Source organism: Elaeis guineensis, chromosome 16 (assembly GCF_000442705.2).
Source record: "Elaeis guineensis isolate ETL-2024a chromosome 16, EG11, whole genome shotgun sequence".
Lineage (NCBI taxonomy): Eukaryota > Viridiplantae > Streptophyta > Magnoliopsida > Arecales > Arecaceae > Elaeis > Elaeis guineensis.
In genome coordinates this window covers 7788431-7808162 of record NC_026008.2, presented here as the reverse complement: position 1 = coordinate 7808162, position 19732 = coordinate 7788431, and the positions used below count along the sequence as shown (strand labels likewise).

At 40.0% G+C, this 19732-nt stretch overlaps 1 protein-coding gene across 5 annotated transcripts in view; it reads right to left on the bottom strand.

Moving 5' to 3' along the window:
* Positions 1 to 14353, bottom strand: part of LOC105034519 (uncharacterized) — a 115378-nt gene extending 101025 nt beyond the window's left edge. For 2 of the 5 annotated variants that reach the window (XR_012137382.1, XR_012137383.1), the window contains exons 1-5: positions 13868 to 14353; positions 10761 to 10894; positions 10476 to 10625; positions 10282 to 10393; positions 9786 to 10131 (exon numbers count right to left, since the gene is read on the bottom strand). Coding sequence is in view for 3 of the 5 variants with exons in the window: in XM_073249777.1 (XP_073105878.1) it covers positions 9786 to 10131; positions 10282 to 10393; positions 10476 to 10625; positions 10761 to 10894; positions 13868 to 14147 (1022 nt within the window). In the remaining 2 variants the exon portion in view is untranslated. The remainder of the gene's footprint in view (positions 1 to 9785; positions 10132 to 10281; positions 10394 to 10475; positions 10626 to 10760; positions 10895 to 13867) is intronic. The other 3 variants (XM_073249777.1, XM_010909718.3, XM_073249778.1) reach the window with 3 other exon arrangements.
* Positions 14354 to 19732: the final 5379 nt, after the last annotated feature.

Genomic DNA, 19732 nt, shown 5'->3' with positions numbered 1-19732 from the left:
ATAAGACTGCATATCAGAATCTTCCTGTCGGAGATGAAAAAGAAAACCAATCACATTGTACAAGTGTGTAAAATTGCTCGAGTATAATTCTTGGATGTGAACCTAGGTACCATAACATGTACGGATCAATCTAAAGATAGAGAGCAAGCCAAAGTCAATGGCTGCCAAATCAAATCAAGAATCTGAGCATCGACTCTTTCCCACTAGTCTCAATTAGCAACAGGGATCTGATCAATAGAGGATGTAAGATGGTCAGAAACGCCCAGACCTTTGCACCATAACTCCATAGATGCAGCCCACAATGAATAATTTTTACCATTCAACTTGTCAGCAGCGATCATAGCAGATCCGATGAGGACAGATGTATTCACGCTGAAGATGGGTGTGGTGGATGTGGCAGTAACGTCCGAAGTAGAAACTATTGGACAGATTTTGGATTGAAAAGAAATCCAATCAAGGGCAAGAAAATCTGGATAAGAAGAACAGCGATGAGGACTGCTGTAGCGGACAAAGAAGACAAAGAGGGCCGATCGAACAGAAACTGGACGACAGTAAGGACCGTTGCAGTGGACAGAGAAGACAAAAGGGCCGACCAGATAGAGACTGGATGGCAGTGAGGACTGCTGCAGGACAAAGGATGGCGGCTAGGGTTTCTCCTCCTTTGGCTCTGATACCATGTAGAAGATAGGATCTAGAGAGAACCTTTATTAGAAACACTAGGAAGAGAGGGGAGAGAGAGAGAGAGATAGGTAAAGATAAAAATAACTGTTTATCTTTCATGTTACAAGAGGCTTTATATATAAAGCAATAAAGATCTAGGTACAATGAACCTATTGATCTTCTAATGATATATTTCCTAAACAGGATTTGATATATTTCCTATTTAGGATTATACAGATTTAATATATATCCTGTTTAGGATTATACAGATTTAACATATATCCTAAATAAGATTATACAGGGAATATTCATAATGATTTATATGTTAACATAATATGCTATCTAATTTAACAACGGTGATAAAAAGTTAGGAAAATGGATTGAAAGTTGTCTCGATGCAAGGTATGTACCATACCATACCAACCCACATCACACCAAACTAAAAATGTACCAATACGGTTTCAGCATCGAGATTGTAGACCTTGACAATGATGGTTGCGGACAGTAGCAAAAACCCGAGAAGAGAGAAAAATAAGGAGAAGAGAGGAAGCTTAGGATGCAGCCTCACTAGGGGTAGTGGGAGTCTTATAGCCAACAGAAGCTAAGGTTTCCTAGCCCCATTGGTGATCGAGGAGGTAAAATCTGCCTCCTTTGAGTAGAAGGGCTCTTCCTATCAAATTTTGGGAGCAAGCACTCCAAGACATTCTCTAGCATCAAGCCGGGCCAAAAGGGGTCGGGCCTCATCCTTCATGATTCATGAACTAGGCCCATGCAGTGCTAGGCCAACAAATGAGTCAGGCCTCATAGGATCATAGCTCTCCATCTCCATAAAGCAATGTAAATAAAAATTTCAAATACCTCTTCTTTAAAACTTATTTCTAATGATGCTATGACTCTCACCCTATCACAGACCTGAAGGATGTCTGACTTCTGGGATATGCATGCAGAGATCAGAACATGCAGATTTTTAACTTCTAAAAATCATGAACGCAGTGGAAATTGAAACTGACCTAGATTTAAACAATTTTAAATCTAACGTGCATAAACTATAGATTTAATCTACACATGCCAGGAACATTCACATACTGAAATTAAGATACTAAGTCCTACGGGATTTGAGAGACTAAGTCCGAGAGTCTGTGGCCACAGCAGTGTGATTGATGAAAAAGAGTTTCCATAAGGATCACAATTGGACTTTTGAGCTGATCGAATCTATCATACGACTAATGATGAGGTTTGAAGATTTATCCATGACCTACCATCTAGTTGAGACTCACGATAGAAGGACTGAATCACACGTGAACTACACCTTGAGATTCTTTTCGGTTCTACTAGGTTGCCACTACATACTGCTAGGTGTCACTGGTAGATTGTGAGAGCTCACTATGATTGCTCAAGATCGACAATCCTTGATCAGTTAGAGTGCAATTATTTCGACCCATTGAAAAGAGTTTCAATGATACTATATCTCACTACCAGATAGAATTGAACCTATGGGGTCACACAACAAAGGGATTAGACCTGGAATAAGCAATTAGGTTTTTGAAGTCTCAATTGGGTTTAGAGAAATCCTATTGGGTTCAGGGTAATCTTGCTAGCACATGGTTGGACCCAATTTTCTCTTTACGTTTGAATTTCTTATTTAATAAGATTAATTCAAATTTAATTACTTGTTAATAACTTAAATAAATTAGATTCATTGGGCTCCAATTGTTGGGTGCCTAGGATTTTGGATCAAATGAATTAAGGGTTCAAGCCCTTGATTAATTTTCTTGATAGTTTTGATTGGGCGCCACTTGATTTGATCGAGTTGGGCGTGCCCATCCATTAGAGGGCGTGTGGAACCAGCATGGGACGTCCCATGGGTGCCATATGGCGTGTATATTTGTGGGTGCATAGACTCCAATAGTTAGTGCATAAAACATCTCCTAAAAAAAGTCAAATAACTAAAGAAATAAGAATTCCCAATGCAAATAGGAGTTGTATCAAGTGGTTATTTGGTTTTGAATAGGATTCAAACCTTATGCCTATTTAAAGGGGCCTTCCCTAAGGCTTCTAGGCAATTGAACCAGCAGCCCCACGTCTCTATAGAAGTGCCCACGCCCCCTCTCTCTTCTCCCTTGAAGAGCCAACGCCCAACATTGGGCGTTCTCCATCTTCCACGCCCAAAGGTGTTTGGGCGTCCCCCTTTGCTTGCTAGTTTCTAGTCTCTGATTGCTTCATAATCTAAGGAAGAAAAGCAAGAGAAGAAGAAGATCAAGGAAAGGATCAAAAAGTTGATTGCAATCCAGGCTTCATTCAGATTTGCAGGCTGATTTTTCTTAGAGAAGAAAAATCAATACCAAAAATGATTGTTCCAGACTGATCCTGAGTGGATACCCGTAGAGGTCGGACGCTTGCGCGGCTAAGAGAGAACCTATTCTCTTCTAGATCCAGATTTGAAAAAAGAATTTGCGAAACAGATATATGATTCGATTACATATTCAATTTCAGCATATGAAGTAGATCCTGATGTTTTATGTTTTATGCATGCATGATGTAAGTTAAAAAATATTTTAATCTTCTATTCCGCTGCATTGTTTAGGAAAAAAAATTTTGAAATATACATGCATGCTCCGACATGGAAAATCCAACAATATGCATATACATCACATATATAATCTAGATCTAATACATCTCATGTATATTTTAAATTAGATCTAATCTAATTTATTAAATATAAAGATCTGATTTTTAGATCTTAATAACATACATGTAAAACAAAACCGTGGCTCTAATACCATTTGAAAAAAATTCGACTTCCAGGATATGCATGCAGAGATCAAAACATGCAGATTTTTAACTTTTAAAAATCATAAATCCAACGAAAATTGAAACTAACCTAGATTTAAACAATTTTAAATCTAACATGCATAAAATATAAATCTAATCTACACATGTCAGAAACGTTCACATGCTAAAATTAAGTTGTTGAAAAATAAAATCAGATTTAGACATTTACCTTTGCATGGGTAGATCTACACCACAATCCGATGGTCCGTAATAATCTGATGAGATTCCTACAGAGCCGCACATGCGTCTGATCTCTATGGATATCCATCGAGGCTAATTTGATCAGGACTCGATCTCACCGGGATGCTAACTCCCTTGCAGAGATCGCTCCCTGGATTGTCGAATTGGATTGATCTTTCGATTCTCTTCTCAAAAGAATCAATTAGATCAATAGGAGGATAATGAAATCAGATCACATCTAATTTCTTTTTTCATTTTTTTTTCTCAAGAGAAAATCAAAAACCCACTAAAGAAGATAAGAGATCAAATCTCTTTCTTCTTCTTTTCTTGTCCAACTTTTGGACAAGGAAGAGAGAAAGAATTACCTTCAACAACCAACAACTTGATTGTTAGAAAAAAGGATCATGAGAGGGGCGTCCCATCTTTTTCCTCTCGTAGAAGAATCCACGCCAAAGAGCCTTAGCCATCCTTCCTTACTTCTCCACGCCAACTTCATCCTTTAGGGCATCCTTAGATGTGATCTCATCTTCAAAGGAGGCGCCCACAATATCCCCTATTTAAACTTTCAAGGTAGTTAGGATTTGTTAAGACGAGAGTTGTAGTGGATTAGGACTCTCTCCCTTGTAGCCGCCCACACCTCCTAAAAACTAGGCGCCACCTTTAATTTTTTTTCCACGCCAAAAAGAAAATCAACGTGAAAACATATGGGGCGTCACTCTTTCTTAGGGGGCATTGGGACTTAAGGGGTGTTCTTCTAGTTTGATTGGATCAAGGTCAAGTTGAAATCCAAAGAGCACGTGGCGTCCAATTTAGATTAGGTTAAGTCCAATCCCATTAGACTAATGAAACCCAATCCAAGTCAAATTAAAATCATATCTAATCAAATTAAATTTGATTTAAATTGACTAAGACCTTATCCAAATCAAATATGGCTAATGATTAGGTCAAACCTAATTTAAATAGCTTGGGATCAAGTATTCATTAGGTATAATCTTATTAGACTTATGAAACTTAATTTGAGTCAAACTCAAATCAAAGCTAATCAAATTAAATCTGATTTAATCTAATTAGGATCCAATCCTAATATTTGATTAAATCAAATAATATGCAACAATTGCAATTTAGTCCTATAACTCTTAGCAAGTTCTCAATGCAACTTTTATATTTAAGTTTAATCAATCAAATTGGTAATTGACTCCTTTTGCAATTCGATGGAGTCCCAGTCCTGTGGGTCTCTAGAGTCCCAATCCAGTAGGACTCTTTTTTATCAATTAAGATCTCTTTTATGTGTGACCTCATAAGTTCTATTCTGTCTGGTAATGAGACATATTTTGATCTCCATCAAAATATCATAGAAACTCTTTTCAATGGAATCGAACGATTCCAACTCACCAATCGAGAATTATTGACCATCAAAATAATTTTTGTTGGTCTCACAATCCATCAGTGACGTCTAACAGCATGTAGTGATAACCCAGCAGAACAGAAGGATGAATCTCCAGGTGTAGTTACTGTGTGATTCAGTTCTTCTATCGTGAGTCCCGACAAGATGGAGGTTATAAAACCTCATCAAATCCCATCGTCTGTCCTATGTAAGATTTATTCGATTTGAGTTCATTTGTGAAACCTAATGGAAACTCTTTTCCATCGTTCACACTACCCTGATCAAGATCTTTCGAACTCAATCTCATAAATCACATAGGACTACTCCTTTACTACTAAGGTCGATAGATCCCATCTAGGTACACATCCTATTCCTACAATAAACCTACTACAGCCAACATACACCTTAAGGCTCCGTATGGCTAGGAGATCGAGTTATGGTGCAGTCAAACTACAACAACCTCATTGTGAACAATCAAGGCACCGTAGGTCTAAGAACTAGTCACACCACTACAGCATCGAGAAAGTCACTGACGAGTGAGTAGACATCCAAGTGACTTCTCGTGTTGGTCACGCTCAGTACCGTTGTTCTCTAACAACCACCTACACTCTTGCTCCAGTGTTCCCACAATGTAGACTCAAGACTCGTCTATTCTAAGGGAAGCAAACCATGCACCAATCTTGCCAGATCAATCACTGTCCCCATGATGACCCTTCAATCAGGAGCAATTTGAGATTTAACTATCAATGACACATGCCTCAAATTTTCAATTCTTGAGAATATGTGTCATCAACTTATTAATTCTCTGGACGATTCATGGACACATACATTATATGAACATACACTATATGAATGGAATTAACTACTCTAATTAATTTGATCAAATACAAAATTATATTCTAGAAAGAATTAATGTATCGACCTAATTGACTTCTAAGGCATACATTTAACAAGACCCTAATTAACCTAGAACTCCTTAGCCCTCGTCCCTCTCATAACAATAATAATAGTAACATTAAATTCTAGTTTCCAAAGAAGAAGACTCATTTCTAACCAACCAATATTTAAACTCCTCATTTACAAGAGCATTAATCTAATATTGACTCCTAATTACCATCAGAATTTTTAGTCCTTAAATGTAACTGAAAATGGATAAAAGACAAAATACACTCCAATAATCAAAGACTTATGCAGAACAATGGTTGATACAATTCACCACATTAGTATTGAAGATGGAAGTCAGAAGTTGGAAGCTTTCTTTCATAAACTTTCGTAGCATTCTTCACATAAAGAGTCATGTTTATCAATAATTCTGAAAGTATGAATATAAATCTTAAAAATTAAACATGAAGGATGAAAATACCAAGGACGAAGAAATGAGGCAGTCTTAAAGAAGTTCCTAAGGAGCCAATAAGATAAGATCAAGGATGTATTATTATACAAAATATGAAAAAATGATGAGATATACGAAAGAACCATTTCTAGTAATATATCATTTTTTTTTTGGAAGGACATTAATTAAAGGAATCTTCTTATTGCAATAATTTAGGGAAAATTAATTGCATGCAATAAACAGTTGTGGAGATGCCCTTAAGGCCGATAACATAATATGCATGATTGACAGTTGTTTCAAGCCACTTGCAAGTAGCTAGTGTGTGTTTCATTTTGAGCTCAATCTCAACAAGCAATGCTTGATCTCAGCTTTTAGGATTGAGATTGAATTTAAGCCAAGCTTGAGCAAACCACCACTCAATCAGGCTTAGCTCAATATGGCTCAGAAATATGTATTTAAATTATAATATATACGAAAGAAATATATGTTGTAAAATTATATCTAATATAGCAAAATGATGATATATATAGTTATAGACACACATTAATAACCAACCATAGAAAAAGATTCAACATCGAGTTTTAATATAATGGCATATTTAAACAACATGATGGTTTAACTAGATCATTGTAGTTCATGATGTGACAGTTTTGTGAACATATGACAATTAAATGAGTCATCCAGCATTCGCTGAACCGTCCTGAATTGGGTGGTTCAGGATGTTCCGCACCGTACCGGCCGCAAACCAGTATGGTTCAACCTTCCGAATTACAACACCAGACAAGAAAGAGGGAAAGAGAAGAAGAGAGAGAGGGGAGGGAAAAAGGGGACGATGCTGTCAGAGGGCCAGTGGTGGCCCGTCGCGGCCACTGAAGGGTTGTAGACGTCTCCACAGCTCCACGTCGCCTGATAGGACATTTAATCGAGAGAGATATAAAGAGAGGGAAGCAAGGGCATCAGAGGGAGGCACAATTGACAGAGAGGCCACTGGAGGGCGTCAGATGGCCGCCATAGCCACTGGGCAGTGAAAAAGATGCGGATGGAGTGCGGCCGCATAACAAGGGGGACCGGGCCGATTCATCATCTTTTTTTTCTAAAACGACGAAAAACAATAAAGCCAACAAACCCAATAGCGAAGCCAATAATGGGTTTGCCGGCTTCACTATGGTTAAGATTTTTTATAAAAAAAATCCCATGAAACAAGGGCTATCGCCCCTGTTTCATTTTTGCAAAGCTGCGGGCCGCGATTCCGCTGTCCGACGGCCACGGTAGCCAATCGGAGGCTCTCTAACAGCCTCTCCACCAGCTTTTCCTCTCTCCTTTTCTTTCCATCCCCCCTCTCTATCTCTCTCTCGGATGCAATTTGGAGCAAGCGGAGGCCTTGGTAGTCCTCCAAGTGTGTCCACTGTCCGTCTGGGGCCACCACCAACGTCTCCTCCGACCACCCTCCCCTCTTTCTCTTTTCTCCTCCTCTCTGATTCCTTTCTTTGCTTTTGTGTCGGTTTGCACCAATCCAGTTCAGTACGGTATGAACCTATACCAACTCCTACCACCGGTCGACATGGATCCCGGTACCGATTCCACAGACCAGTCATCGGTTTTAATGGTCTAAATGAACTGAGCTCGATCCAAGTTCGGCTTGGATTAAGAGCATCAATCTACTCAAATTAGACTCATTTTCCACTTGGCTCAAAATTAGGCACAAGCATATAATAAATGAGGCAAACTTGATAACATTTTAAGCTTAAAAAAATATATCAAGCCAAGATTGATGAGACCATACTCAATCAAGCCCAACTCATTACACCTCTAATTATATGTAGTCAAAGACCATCGAGCCGGAACAGGATGCCATATCGGCCAGCCGATGGTACGATTCGGCACGAGTCCATATCGATCCATGCCGGACCGACTGACAAGGCAGAGAAGGGGAGAGGGAGAAGAAAGAGCAATGAGAGAGGGGGAAGAGAACGATAGGGAAAGGAAGAGAGTGCCTCCGCAGCCGCCAGAGGCCATCCAAGCCGCACCAAGGGGCGTGAGGGTAGTTGAGGCCGAAGGAGGGCCTCCGCCCTCCTTGAATGTGAAACAAGGGTTCACCCTTATTTCGCATTTTTTTGGAGTTTTACCGCGTGAAGTCAGCAACCTAGTTGCCGACTTCACCTATTTTATTTTTTTTCATTTCAGTTGCCAGCTTCATGCGATAAAACCCAAAAAAAATGCAAAACAGGAGTGAACCCCTGTTTCGCACTGGAGGAGGGCGAAGGCCCTCCTCCGACCTCAGCCACCGTCATGCCCCTCAGCACAGGCTCGGATGGCCTCCGCCAGTCTCCAAGGGCTGTCAGAGGCCCTCTCCTTCTCTCCCCTCTCTCTCTCTTTCTTCTCCCTCTCTCTGAGAGGGCCGCTATGCCGTTTTGTATGCCGAAACCAAATTGGCTTCCTACTGGTACGGTTCGCATGGCCTAAACTATCCGGTTCGGGACGGTTCAGCGAACGATGTATGTAGCATAAAGATTTGGAAATGAAATGGTCCCAGGTTCGCTAGACTGGCAAGAACAAATATACCAAATTGATGCACAAGAAAACTAGTAGAAAGCAAAAAATATGTGCATGATAGGAAGCATAAGAACTTCATAATTCAGGGATCAAGACAGAGCAATGATTGAGATGGCATGTTTGGAAGCCATAAGAATAGAAGATGCAACAAAGCTAGCATGCATTTAAAGGCTAGTTAAAGTAAAGAGGGAGAACTAAGAAAACCTTAGATTTAAGATGGTTAAAATAGCCTGAGATTTAACCTCCAATAAGAACAAGCACAAGACAATTTATAAAGCAAGCAAAAAACTAAGTTCACTAGATGAGGTTTATAACTTAATCTAAATAATGACGTTTTGAACAAGAAACTGAATTATCAACCATATGCTAATTTTTATAGAAATACATTTGGTGGGTAACAATATTCAAATTAAAAAAATATATACATGTTTACCAACGAAAGTTATTCAAGAAACTATTGAGTCTCAATACTGCTTACCAATGCATAGCAAAGGCCTACAGCAAGTATTAGTTTTCCATTAAGTGGTCCCTTACCAATCATGATCTTCTAAGAGCATAGGCAGACTTATTAAGAAACAAATTCTAAGGCCCTGTTAAGGTTCCAAATATAAAGTACTCAGTTTTTTCAATAAAAGAAAGGGTAAAGAAGTACGAACATCATGCTGACAGAGATCTTCCAAGTTCTGACAAACTTCCTAAAAGATTATATTAAGCACCAGGTAAACCTAATATCAATTTCCAAACTGAGTGAATTAAAGAAAAGAACCTAGCTCTCTCTAAAATAAACTAACAAATTTTTGCCAAAATAAACTAATTAAATTACAATACTATTAACCAGCATACTCTTGCCAATCATCCCGTGCAGTGCCCTCCAGATATCTCAAATAAGCAGCTAAAGCATTCAATGCATTGTTTGTTCCACCTCCCACTTGAGTTCCTTCTCCTGATGCAAACACAGATTTTGCAATCTTTGTGCTTTTGACATTGTTTAATGTTGATGAGATTATATTCTTCCCTTCATTACTTTTAAGGCTTTCGCTAGGATCAGATTTCATCACAGCTTGACTGATGCCCTCCTTTCTTAAAATGGTTTCAGCTGATACTTTCTTAAGAGAAGTCCAGCAATTATCTGATTGGCAAGGTTCCCCCAGCAGGTACATTTTTATGTCGTCAAACGTGGGTAGTGCACCTGAAGAATAAAACAATCATAAGAAACATGTATTATACAAGAATGCATGTACTCACAGATATAAGATATTTAAAAAATGGATCAACAATGAATTAATTTTTTAAACAAAATCAGCAAGATAACTTAAATCTCAGGAACTTAAAAGCATACCTCTGTCCACTTCCATTTCCAATACAGGTAAGGTTGGGGCTGCAACTGGAATGGTTTGAGATAACTGCAGCTGGAGAAAGTCACGATATGATGCAGGTAGTTCCTCCAGATTCTGAAAATATAGACAATGGAAACATTATATTCTCAAATATTTTCTTAGATTGAAGCAACTGTAAAACCATGGCGACGTATACCTCAACATTATAAAATGGAGTTCTCCAAAACACAAACTCAGGGCTTCCCCATGCAAATGATACAGAAGACACAGATGATTTAACAAGAGACATCACACTACGAGAATTATATTCTACCTCCTCTTCTGCAAATATGTAGCTAGCTTTGACCTGTTACACTTTGATACCATGAGTTCAACTATGTGGTTTGAATAAATGTTCTGCACATGCACAGAAAAGCCAAAAGCCATCTGACATGTATTTACATTTTCAGATATAAAATCACAATAAGCCTTGGGTAGCAACCTCATTCACAAGTTTCCGTATGACATCTTCTGCACTTCCAAAAGCAACAAGCAGATCAGATCCTTGATCCTTCAGTAATTGTTTAAGATCTTCCAGAGCAAGGAGAAGCAGCTTTAGCATCTCATCTGAAAAATCTGCATACCAAAAATTTCTATAAATTAAACAAGAATAGAATAAGGTTGACATAAAATTATATTGTCAGTGATGATAAGTGATCTACCGAACACGATAAAGTTTTCTTCAGTCAAATTAATAAGCATCTTAATTATACAATTGGTCAACATGACATCGTCCAACTTGTGCAACAGATTAGACGAAATAAGCCTTCTAGAAAAATTATTGGCTACTAGTAATACCTACATCTAAAAATGGATGATTTGCAAGAAAACAGGAAAAAAACATACAGAAACCAAGAATACTATCAGCACCCATATGATGCAACAATAGAGGCATGGTTCACTATACCGGTGCCTACATCCTGATATCAAGCATACCATACCACGCTAGTACCAATTTGAGACTCGGTACAGGGGCATATCAAGTCTTGATATGCCAAACTAACCCCAGTACTAGGCATACCAATGCTGTACCAGCATGGCACCAGTATGAGGTCTCATATCAAGATGGTGAACCTTAGATAAAGGGCTCAAAAGCAATGAAGGAACCTGATCACTTGATCGATAGTATGAAAAGGTATATTAGTCTTTTATCCCGATGTGTGGAGTTTTTGTCAAGTCAGTATCAGCCCTTGAAGAATGAATGGTCCAGATTCAATCATACATTAAGTCTATCATTGTTTTAGAGTCTTGGTCCTAGGTTATTTGGTTTTTAAGTTGTTGGACTTCAAGTTACTTGTCCACTTAATCTAATTGCCTCTAAGTTACTTGGCCATCAAATTTCTTGGCTTGCAAGTCATATAAACCTCAAGTTACTAGTTATTTAAGTTATTTGGCAACTTGGCAATTAAGTTATCATTTTAGGCAGGATGAAAGGGTAGTACAGATTTGTATGAGTATGTAGCTGAGAAAGAATGTATTTTCTTTTGCCAGATTTTGCTCTCTCTCTCTCTCAAGTGCCTTCTTTTTTCTTCTCTCTTCTCTTATATATCCTTTCTTTTTGGTTCCCTTTCTTCTTCTAATCTTCTCTTTAATCTAGAAAAATGTGTACTACTGTCTAAAATTCAATCTTGAGCCAATATTGCACTTTCTGCTTTAATCTTAGAATTCCCATAACCCTTGCCTAGCAGCAAACCTCATTCTCCAAATCCTAGTGCAAGCACAGGAAACTTTTGTATCCAAAAAACCATTCCCTTCTACCTTGTTTTCTGAGATAAGGTAGCAAGCAGCAAAAGTGAGCAACATCCTACATCTCAATGATCTCATACCCCATCATTTCCACCTACGCATAAGCAAGCCACACTCAAAGAGGTCTTTCATCGCCGTACTTACAAGCAAACATAATGATGAACTTGTCTTGAGCCTGCAATTCTTGATGCCAATTGCCTTTTATATTTCATTTGTCCAATGATTGCAACAGATACGGAGAGGAGATGTGTAGTTTCATTGCTTATGTACCACAGGTAACTTAGAACCAAGACACCTATACAAGAAGAGATGCAAGAACTAGAGCAAGAAATCAAAATCCAGGTATTGCACAAGGATACAGCAAAGAATGCAGTGAAGGATTCCACAATAGAAGTTGCAAAGAGTATCATGTGTCATAACTCATAAGTAGACCATTCCCTGATGAGAAAAGAGTAAATGACATGAATGCTGTATATCGAATCAAAGAAATGCATAATATGATACACTAGAATGGATCTAATGAACTACCCCATCATTCCAGGAAAAAAAAGGTTGATTTAACTTCAAATGCAAAACTATATCATTACCAAAACAAAGAAAAGAATATATGCAACAGAGAGATTGAAGGTTGACATGTCTCCCAAACTCAATGTGGAGGCAAGGATGATTGCATGAAAACTGTCAAATAACATGATCTAAACAAGTCTACAGGTTGTGATGCATACAAAAGGAAAAACTGGGTGGTAGTTTGCCAGGTCCAAAAAGTTGACTATAAAAAGAGGTCCTAGTCAAGGAAGTTAGTTTTTTTTGTTGATTCAAATCCACGAATTTTAATTTTCACTTTCAGAATGTGTTGTAACTACTTTGGATAGGACCAAATATCCTTTTCTCTTTAACTACAATATTGCAATATCAAAATATGTTTCAATTTTTATCATATTTACCAGTGAGAGTTTGAATATGTTAAATTACCAGAAATCAGAAGTAAGAAATATCTCAAGAGATTCCCATGGACTATGACTTCAAAATGTTGTGTAGAAATCAATTACGTAAACATTCACAAATAATTCTTAAATTACTTGTTCTGTTCTTTCAAACATTTTCAATTGCTCGTTTTGTATCAGTTTGCAATTTGCTATTGATTTAGAACACAGGGTAACTAAGGTTGTGCTGAAGAAAAAGAAAATGAAAACTAAGGAATACTTAAAATGAAAAAGATTAAAAAAATCTCTGGCATACAAAAAATTACAAAGTACATCCTTTACATATATTAAAGAATCCTGACATTTATAAAGTAGCACGCTCACCTTCTACATCTATACCTACAACCCTAGAACTCTGGATCGTATATCCACCTGCCAGTTCTGCTGCATATGATGTATTTCTATAATAAAATATATGCGACACCATATGAAATAAACCTGCATACCGGTGGCACACTAGCTTTACTGATAATGGGTCCCTAGGACATTTGTCTACGAGTCAGTTCATTTGTGAGCTTTACTCAAAGAAAACCACAAGCTGATCAAATAAAAATATCCCAACTCCAATACATACAATGTCTAATGTCAAGGAAAAAACCAATCTTCCGTTCATACCCAATACATGCATACCTGTTGTGTTCTCACTAACTTACCATTTCAGTCAAAAGCATTAAAAAGCAAACAAAACCAAACATGGAGTTTTTGAATATCTCAGTGACCATACTCATTCAGTGCATTGCTATAAATAAAATAAAATAAAAAAAGAATGCAATCAAGGTTGAGAATCTAGAAGGACGACAAAGGGACAGCAGGAACTAACTGGATAAAATCCGGCGATCGAACACGTAAAGCGGCACAACAGTCTGGTGCTGGGACACGGCAGCAACGAGGCCCGGGTGGTCGTCAGTGCGGAGATCACGCTTGAACCACACCACCGCGGCCCCATTGCGAGCCTCCCTCACTGCCTCGCGCTGCCTCACCTCCGCCGTCGCCCTCACCACGGCCAGCGGGAAGAGAACCCGGCGGCGACGCCGGGGATAGGGGAAGGGAGGAAGGAGGGGGGCGATGCGGTGGGGGTAGAGGAATGCGGCGAGAGCCATGGAGGGGGTAATCCATGAACCTCTCCTCCCCACCAGATTGATATCCAGCGTTTTTCCACGGTGGTTGGCTGGGGGGCGGGGATTTGTGGAAGAGAAATTTTTCGAGTTTGTTTGGTGATTCGGTTTTTCTTTTTTTTGAGGGGCCGTGGTTTACATGCGAGCTCTAGTAGAGTCGAGGAGGGAGAAGTGTGCAAGGGCGAAGAAAGAAATGAACAAAATTCATTTGGAGGCTTCGGAATTTGCCAGGCTTCTTCTTAATAACTATCTTAAAATAAAAATCTAAAAATCAAAAATCCTTTTTTAATAACGAACCAGAGAAAAATCCCAAGTTCTATGTTGATGCAGTATTTCTTTAATATAATTTTTTTATTATAATATAATATTATTTTATTATATTATATTAATATAATATTTTTTACAATAAATTAGTATTACATTATTATAATGTAATATTTTTTTATTATAATATTACTTTACAACAATGCAGTATTGTTTTATAATAATATCATATAACTTTATAATAGTATAGTATTACTTTATAATAATATAATATTATTTTTATTATAATGCAGTATTATTTTATAATAGTACAATATTATTTTATAATAGTATAGTATTGCTTTGTAGCTACAAGAACAATTACGTCATTACATCTCATTTGGATAGTTATTTTTAAGTTATGCTTCAAATGGGAAAGATTTTTTACTTAAAACTTAAGTGGACAGCTACTTTTAAGGTTAAACTTAATTGAATATTTCTCATTAATTTTTTTTTAATTAATAAAATTATTAATTTATAATTTTAAAAAATATGATATTTTTTTCTTCCTGAATATACCTTTTCATTTTTAATCAATACATAGTATATCATCAGGTGATACACGTTATATCTTTAAAGTAATCAATATATAATTTTTAAAATATGAAATTTATCGATACAATATATGGCTAGATGATACCTACTTAGCAAATTAGTCATAATCTAATGCAAATATTTAAATAAATTAATATATAGTTTTTGAAATATAATATTCATCAGTATGCACTACATAATCAAGTAATACATATATCACGCCCCCAGCCCGAGATCGCGAGCAGGAGGTGCAGCAACCGCCGCATACTTATGAAGAACTTTCTCCATAAGCATGCAAGACATCTCATCACGATATCAATGATCACAGTGGAATAAATTTAAATAATTATGATTCAACTTTAATTTAAGTAATTAAATCAAATATCTTACATCCAATAAAGTTTCACTAAAAATAAAATAATAGATCTAAGTTCAATAAAATTGACAATGCTAAATCTCGCCTCTAAAAGCTTTGTCCCAATATTAATTTTCATGCTCGCAATTAATTATCTGAATCTGAAAAATAAAAAGAAAAGAAAAGAGCTAGACAGCCCAGTAAGTAACAAATATCTCAACTAGATATTTCAGATATTTATATAATTTTCAAGAACAATACTATAAATAAACATAAAAATGTATTTCATGCTGATTCAATGCAAATCCAATCTTTTCAAATATTATAATATAATCATAAATCCGATTCGAATTAAAATACTAGTAACTCAACAGCCTCGACTATGACCAACGTTTAACCTCCATTGGCGGGGTTCACTGAATACCAGTGCACAACCCCCACTGGCAGGGTCCACAAACACCAGCACACAAACCCCACTGGCAAGGTCCACTAAATACCAGCGCACTATTGGAGCACGATCGGCTCCTCCCACCGACCTTGGATGCAGCGAAACCAGCAACGAACAGATCTGGAGACTTCTGGACACGATCCAAGGCCCTTGATGAAATCAGCCTGGTTGTTGTCTTCTTCGTCAGCCTTTCGTTCCAGATGAAGAACGCCTTTGAAACCACCTCTAAAAATTTCAAGATCTGGTACCCAACCAGATCAGACCTGGATCAAGATCCTCCGATTCATAGATCTCGAATCGGGATATTCTAGATGGAAAAGAAGATAGATGGAGACAGACCTCGCAGATCTGTCCTGTTGCAGTCTTTTTGTAGATCTGTTGATAGAGATCTCACCCATGCCTCAAACGACCTCAGATCAACTCCAGATCTGAGAGGGACTTGTACCAACCTCTTCTCAAGAGATTTCAGGTCCTGGACCTAGTGTTTGGGTGCCTGCAAGAGAGGGGAGAGAAGAAATGGCTGGCGGCTGCAATGGGGGAAGGGGCTAGCGCCTCCCTTCCTTTCTTTCCTTTTATGGACTGGCGGCAAGAAACCCTAGGGTTTCTTGCTCCTGGTGCATGGAAGATTGCTGGAGAGAGAGGAAAAAGAAAGAGAGAGATTTGAGAGAAAGAGTTGTCTATTTTCTTGGCTTCATTAAACCTATACAAGTACATGTATATATAAACATCGGGTCAAGTGACCCAAACCCAAAACTCCCTTGACCAACTCTATGGGAGATTAGGTTAACCCAAGCCCATGTACACCCATGACTCGATCTAATCTCACCTCTCCTGGGCCCAGACCTGGCCCATAAAGAGTTGGTCCCTTGAGGCCCACATAACCTAGACCTCAAGAACCCGAAAGGCCCACAGCCTTTCAACTTAGGGCCCAACTAGCCCTAGATCCTCCATGAAGCCCTCATGAATAATGGACCTTGGCCTTAGCCTTGGTCCCCTGGGCCTTGGGCACACCACCTGGATCATAACAATCTCCACCTTGGTGTCCCAAGGCCTCAACCAACTTCACTCTGTTCTTGCGACTGAGACCCATTTGCAGCCAATGGGCCTCTTCCCCTGTGGCAACTGCACCAATCGCCACGTCTGGTTCTGGTGGAGAAACTGCATCTCCTCGGACATCGCCTGGACCCACCGCTCTCTGTCTTGGCTCTCAATAGCCTCCTGATACATATATGGTCTCCATTCGCTGTCATCAGGGCATATGACAGCATCTCCTCGAAGCCATATCGGTCCGGTTGCCTGATGGTCCTCTTGGGCTTGTGTAGGGCAACACCGATATCAGTCCTCGGTCCAGCTCGCTCCTGTTGGACCTCTCCGCCTCGATCATCCGTCTGAGTCCTCTCCACCTGTGGAGACACTTTAGGTAGGTTCTCCACCTGAATGTCCTGTCCTCCCGTAGTACCTGCAAGAGGTAAAATAAAAGAGGTAAGCTGTCCAGCAGCGTCCTGCTGGACCTCCTCCTGCTCCTGCTGCTCCTCCAGCCTGCTCACCTCCATAGGACTGACTCCTCATTAAAAGTCACATCTCGACTAATGATGACCTTCTTTTCCAAGGGATCCCACAGCCTGTATCCCTTGACTCCTCGCGGATAGCCTAGAAACACTGTCTTGCATGATCTGGCGTCTAGCTTGCTCTGCTCACCAGCTCCAATGTGCACATAGGCCATGCACCCAAATACCCGTAGATGGCCCAGCCCAACTGTCCTCCCAGACCACACCTCCTCTGGAAGCCTGCCATCCAACCTGGTGTGAGGTGACCGATTGACCAAGTAACCGGCTGCGTCAACTGTGTCAACCCAAAACTTTTTTGGAAGCCCTGCTTGCGGCCTCATGCACCGTGCCTTTTTCAAAAGTGTTCTGTTCATCCTTTCGGCCACCCCATTCTGCTGTGGAGTTTCCTTAACTGAGAAGTGTCTCCTGATCCCACACTCCTCACAGTAGTCCTGGAACTCTCTGCTGGTGTACTTCCCGCCATTGTCTGACCTCAGACACTTCACGCTTCTCCCCTGCTCCTTCTCCACCTCCGCTCTCCAGATCTTGAACTTGGTGAAGACCTCTGACTTCTCTCTCATGAAGTAAATCCAGAGCTTCCTTGAGAAATCATCAATCAGGGTCATGAAGTATCTGGCCCCATTCTTAGCTAAAACTGGGGCTGGTCCCCACACATCCATGTGTACTAACTCCAGAGGGGCTGCACTGCGGGCTGTACTGATGGTGAACTGAACTCTCCTCTGCTTTTCCATCTGACAAGACTCACAGATCTCCCCTGTAGCACCATCCTCCAGATCAGAGATGAGTCCTCTCCTGCTCAACTCCCTCAGCCCCCCTGTCACCCATGTGGCCTAGGCAATAGTGCCACATCCTGTAAGTCTCCTCCTGGTCCTATGCTGCAGCTGCTGCATCAGACTCTCCGGTCACCACAGATCCCTCCATGCGATAGAGGTTATTGTCCAACCTCCTGCCTCTCATCACCACCATAGCTCCATTGGAGATGTTTAGTACTCCGCTTCTAGCCCTACTGCTGAAGTTGTATCCACTGCGCTCCAAGTAGCCTAGTGACACCAGATTCTTTTCTAGCTCCGGGATGTGCTTTACATTTATCAATGTCCTCACAATCCCATCAAACATCCTCACCCTGACTGTCCCTATCCCAGCCACCTTGCAAGGATGATTGTCGCCTAGAGTCACTGATCCCCCATCTGTCTTAGTGTATGTCGCAAACCAAGACCTGTGTCGTGTGTAGTGATGTGAGCACGCAAAGTCTAGTGTCCACTCCTCTGTGTAATGCCTGTGACCATCTGATACCACAAGTAGATCATCCTCCACCTGCTGCCCAGCAGCTGCACTCACTAATTCTGAGCCACTTCTTTCTCCCTTCTTGCTCTTCCATAGTGGACATTCTCGCTTGAAGTGCCCGAACTCATTGCACTTGAAGCATTTCATCTCCTTCTTTCCCTTCCTGGACTTGGACCGCCCTCTGGACTCGCTTCTGCCTCTGCCTCTACCGTCCTCTCCCCTACTGCCAAACCCTCCTGGGGAGTCCGATCTCTGGTCAACTTTTTTCTCTGCTCATTAGACCTCAGCACCGAGACCATGTCCTCATATTCCAGAGTCTCCTTGCCATAGAGCAGTGTAGTCACCAAAGAGTCATACGATCCTGGTAGTGAACACAAAAGCAACAGGGACTTATCCTCCTCATCCAGCTTCACCCCGATATTCATCAACTCCGTGCACAACTGGTTAAACCTCTGAATGTGGCCAATCACATCAGATCCCTCCTGCATCCGAAGACTGTACAACCTCTTCTTCAGCATCAGCTTGTTGCACATATTCTTTCCCATATATATGGCGTGCAACTTCGACCAAAGGCCCTTCGGGGTCTTTTCTTCCAGCACCGAATACAACGCCGCATCCGCCAAACATCCTCTGATCACCGAGCATGCTTTCTTCTCTAACGATGCCCACTGTCTATCTGTCATTCCCTCAGGCTTCTCATCCAAAGCCTGATCCAGATCTGCTTGCACCAGAAAATCCTCCACCCGAATTTTCCACATGAAAAAATTCTCCTTGCCATCAAACTTCTCGAACTCGACCTTCATATTACTGCCCATGACTAGATCCAAACCAAACAAGCAATATAAAATCAAGAAGTGTAGAATATACCTTGATGGTACCTTGCTGAAAATTTTCAACACTTGGGATCTTCAACTTTTCATGCTTGGAACCGCTTCCTCACCACTGTGGCTCTGATACCAACTGTTAGAGTATGATCCCGGCTCTTCCCACAGACTTTGGGTGCAGTAGAACCAGCAACGAACAGATCTGGAGACTTCTGGACACGATCCAAGGCCCTTGACGAAATCTGTCTGGTTGT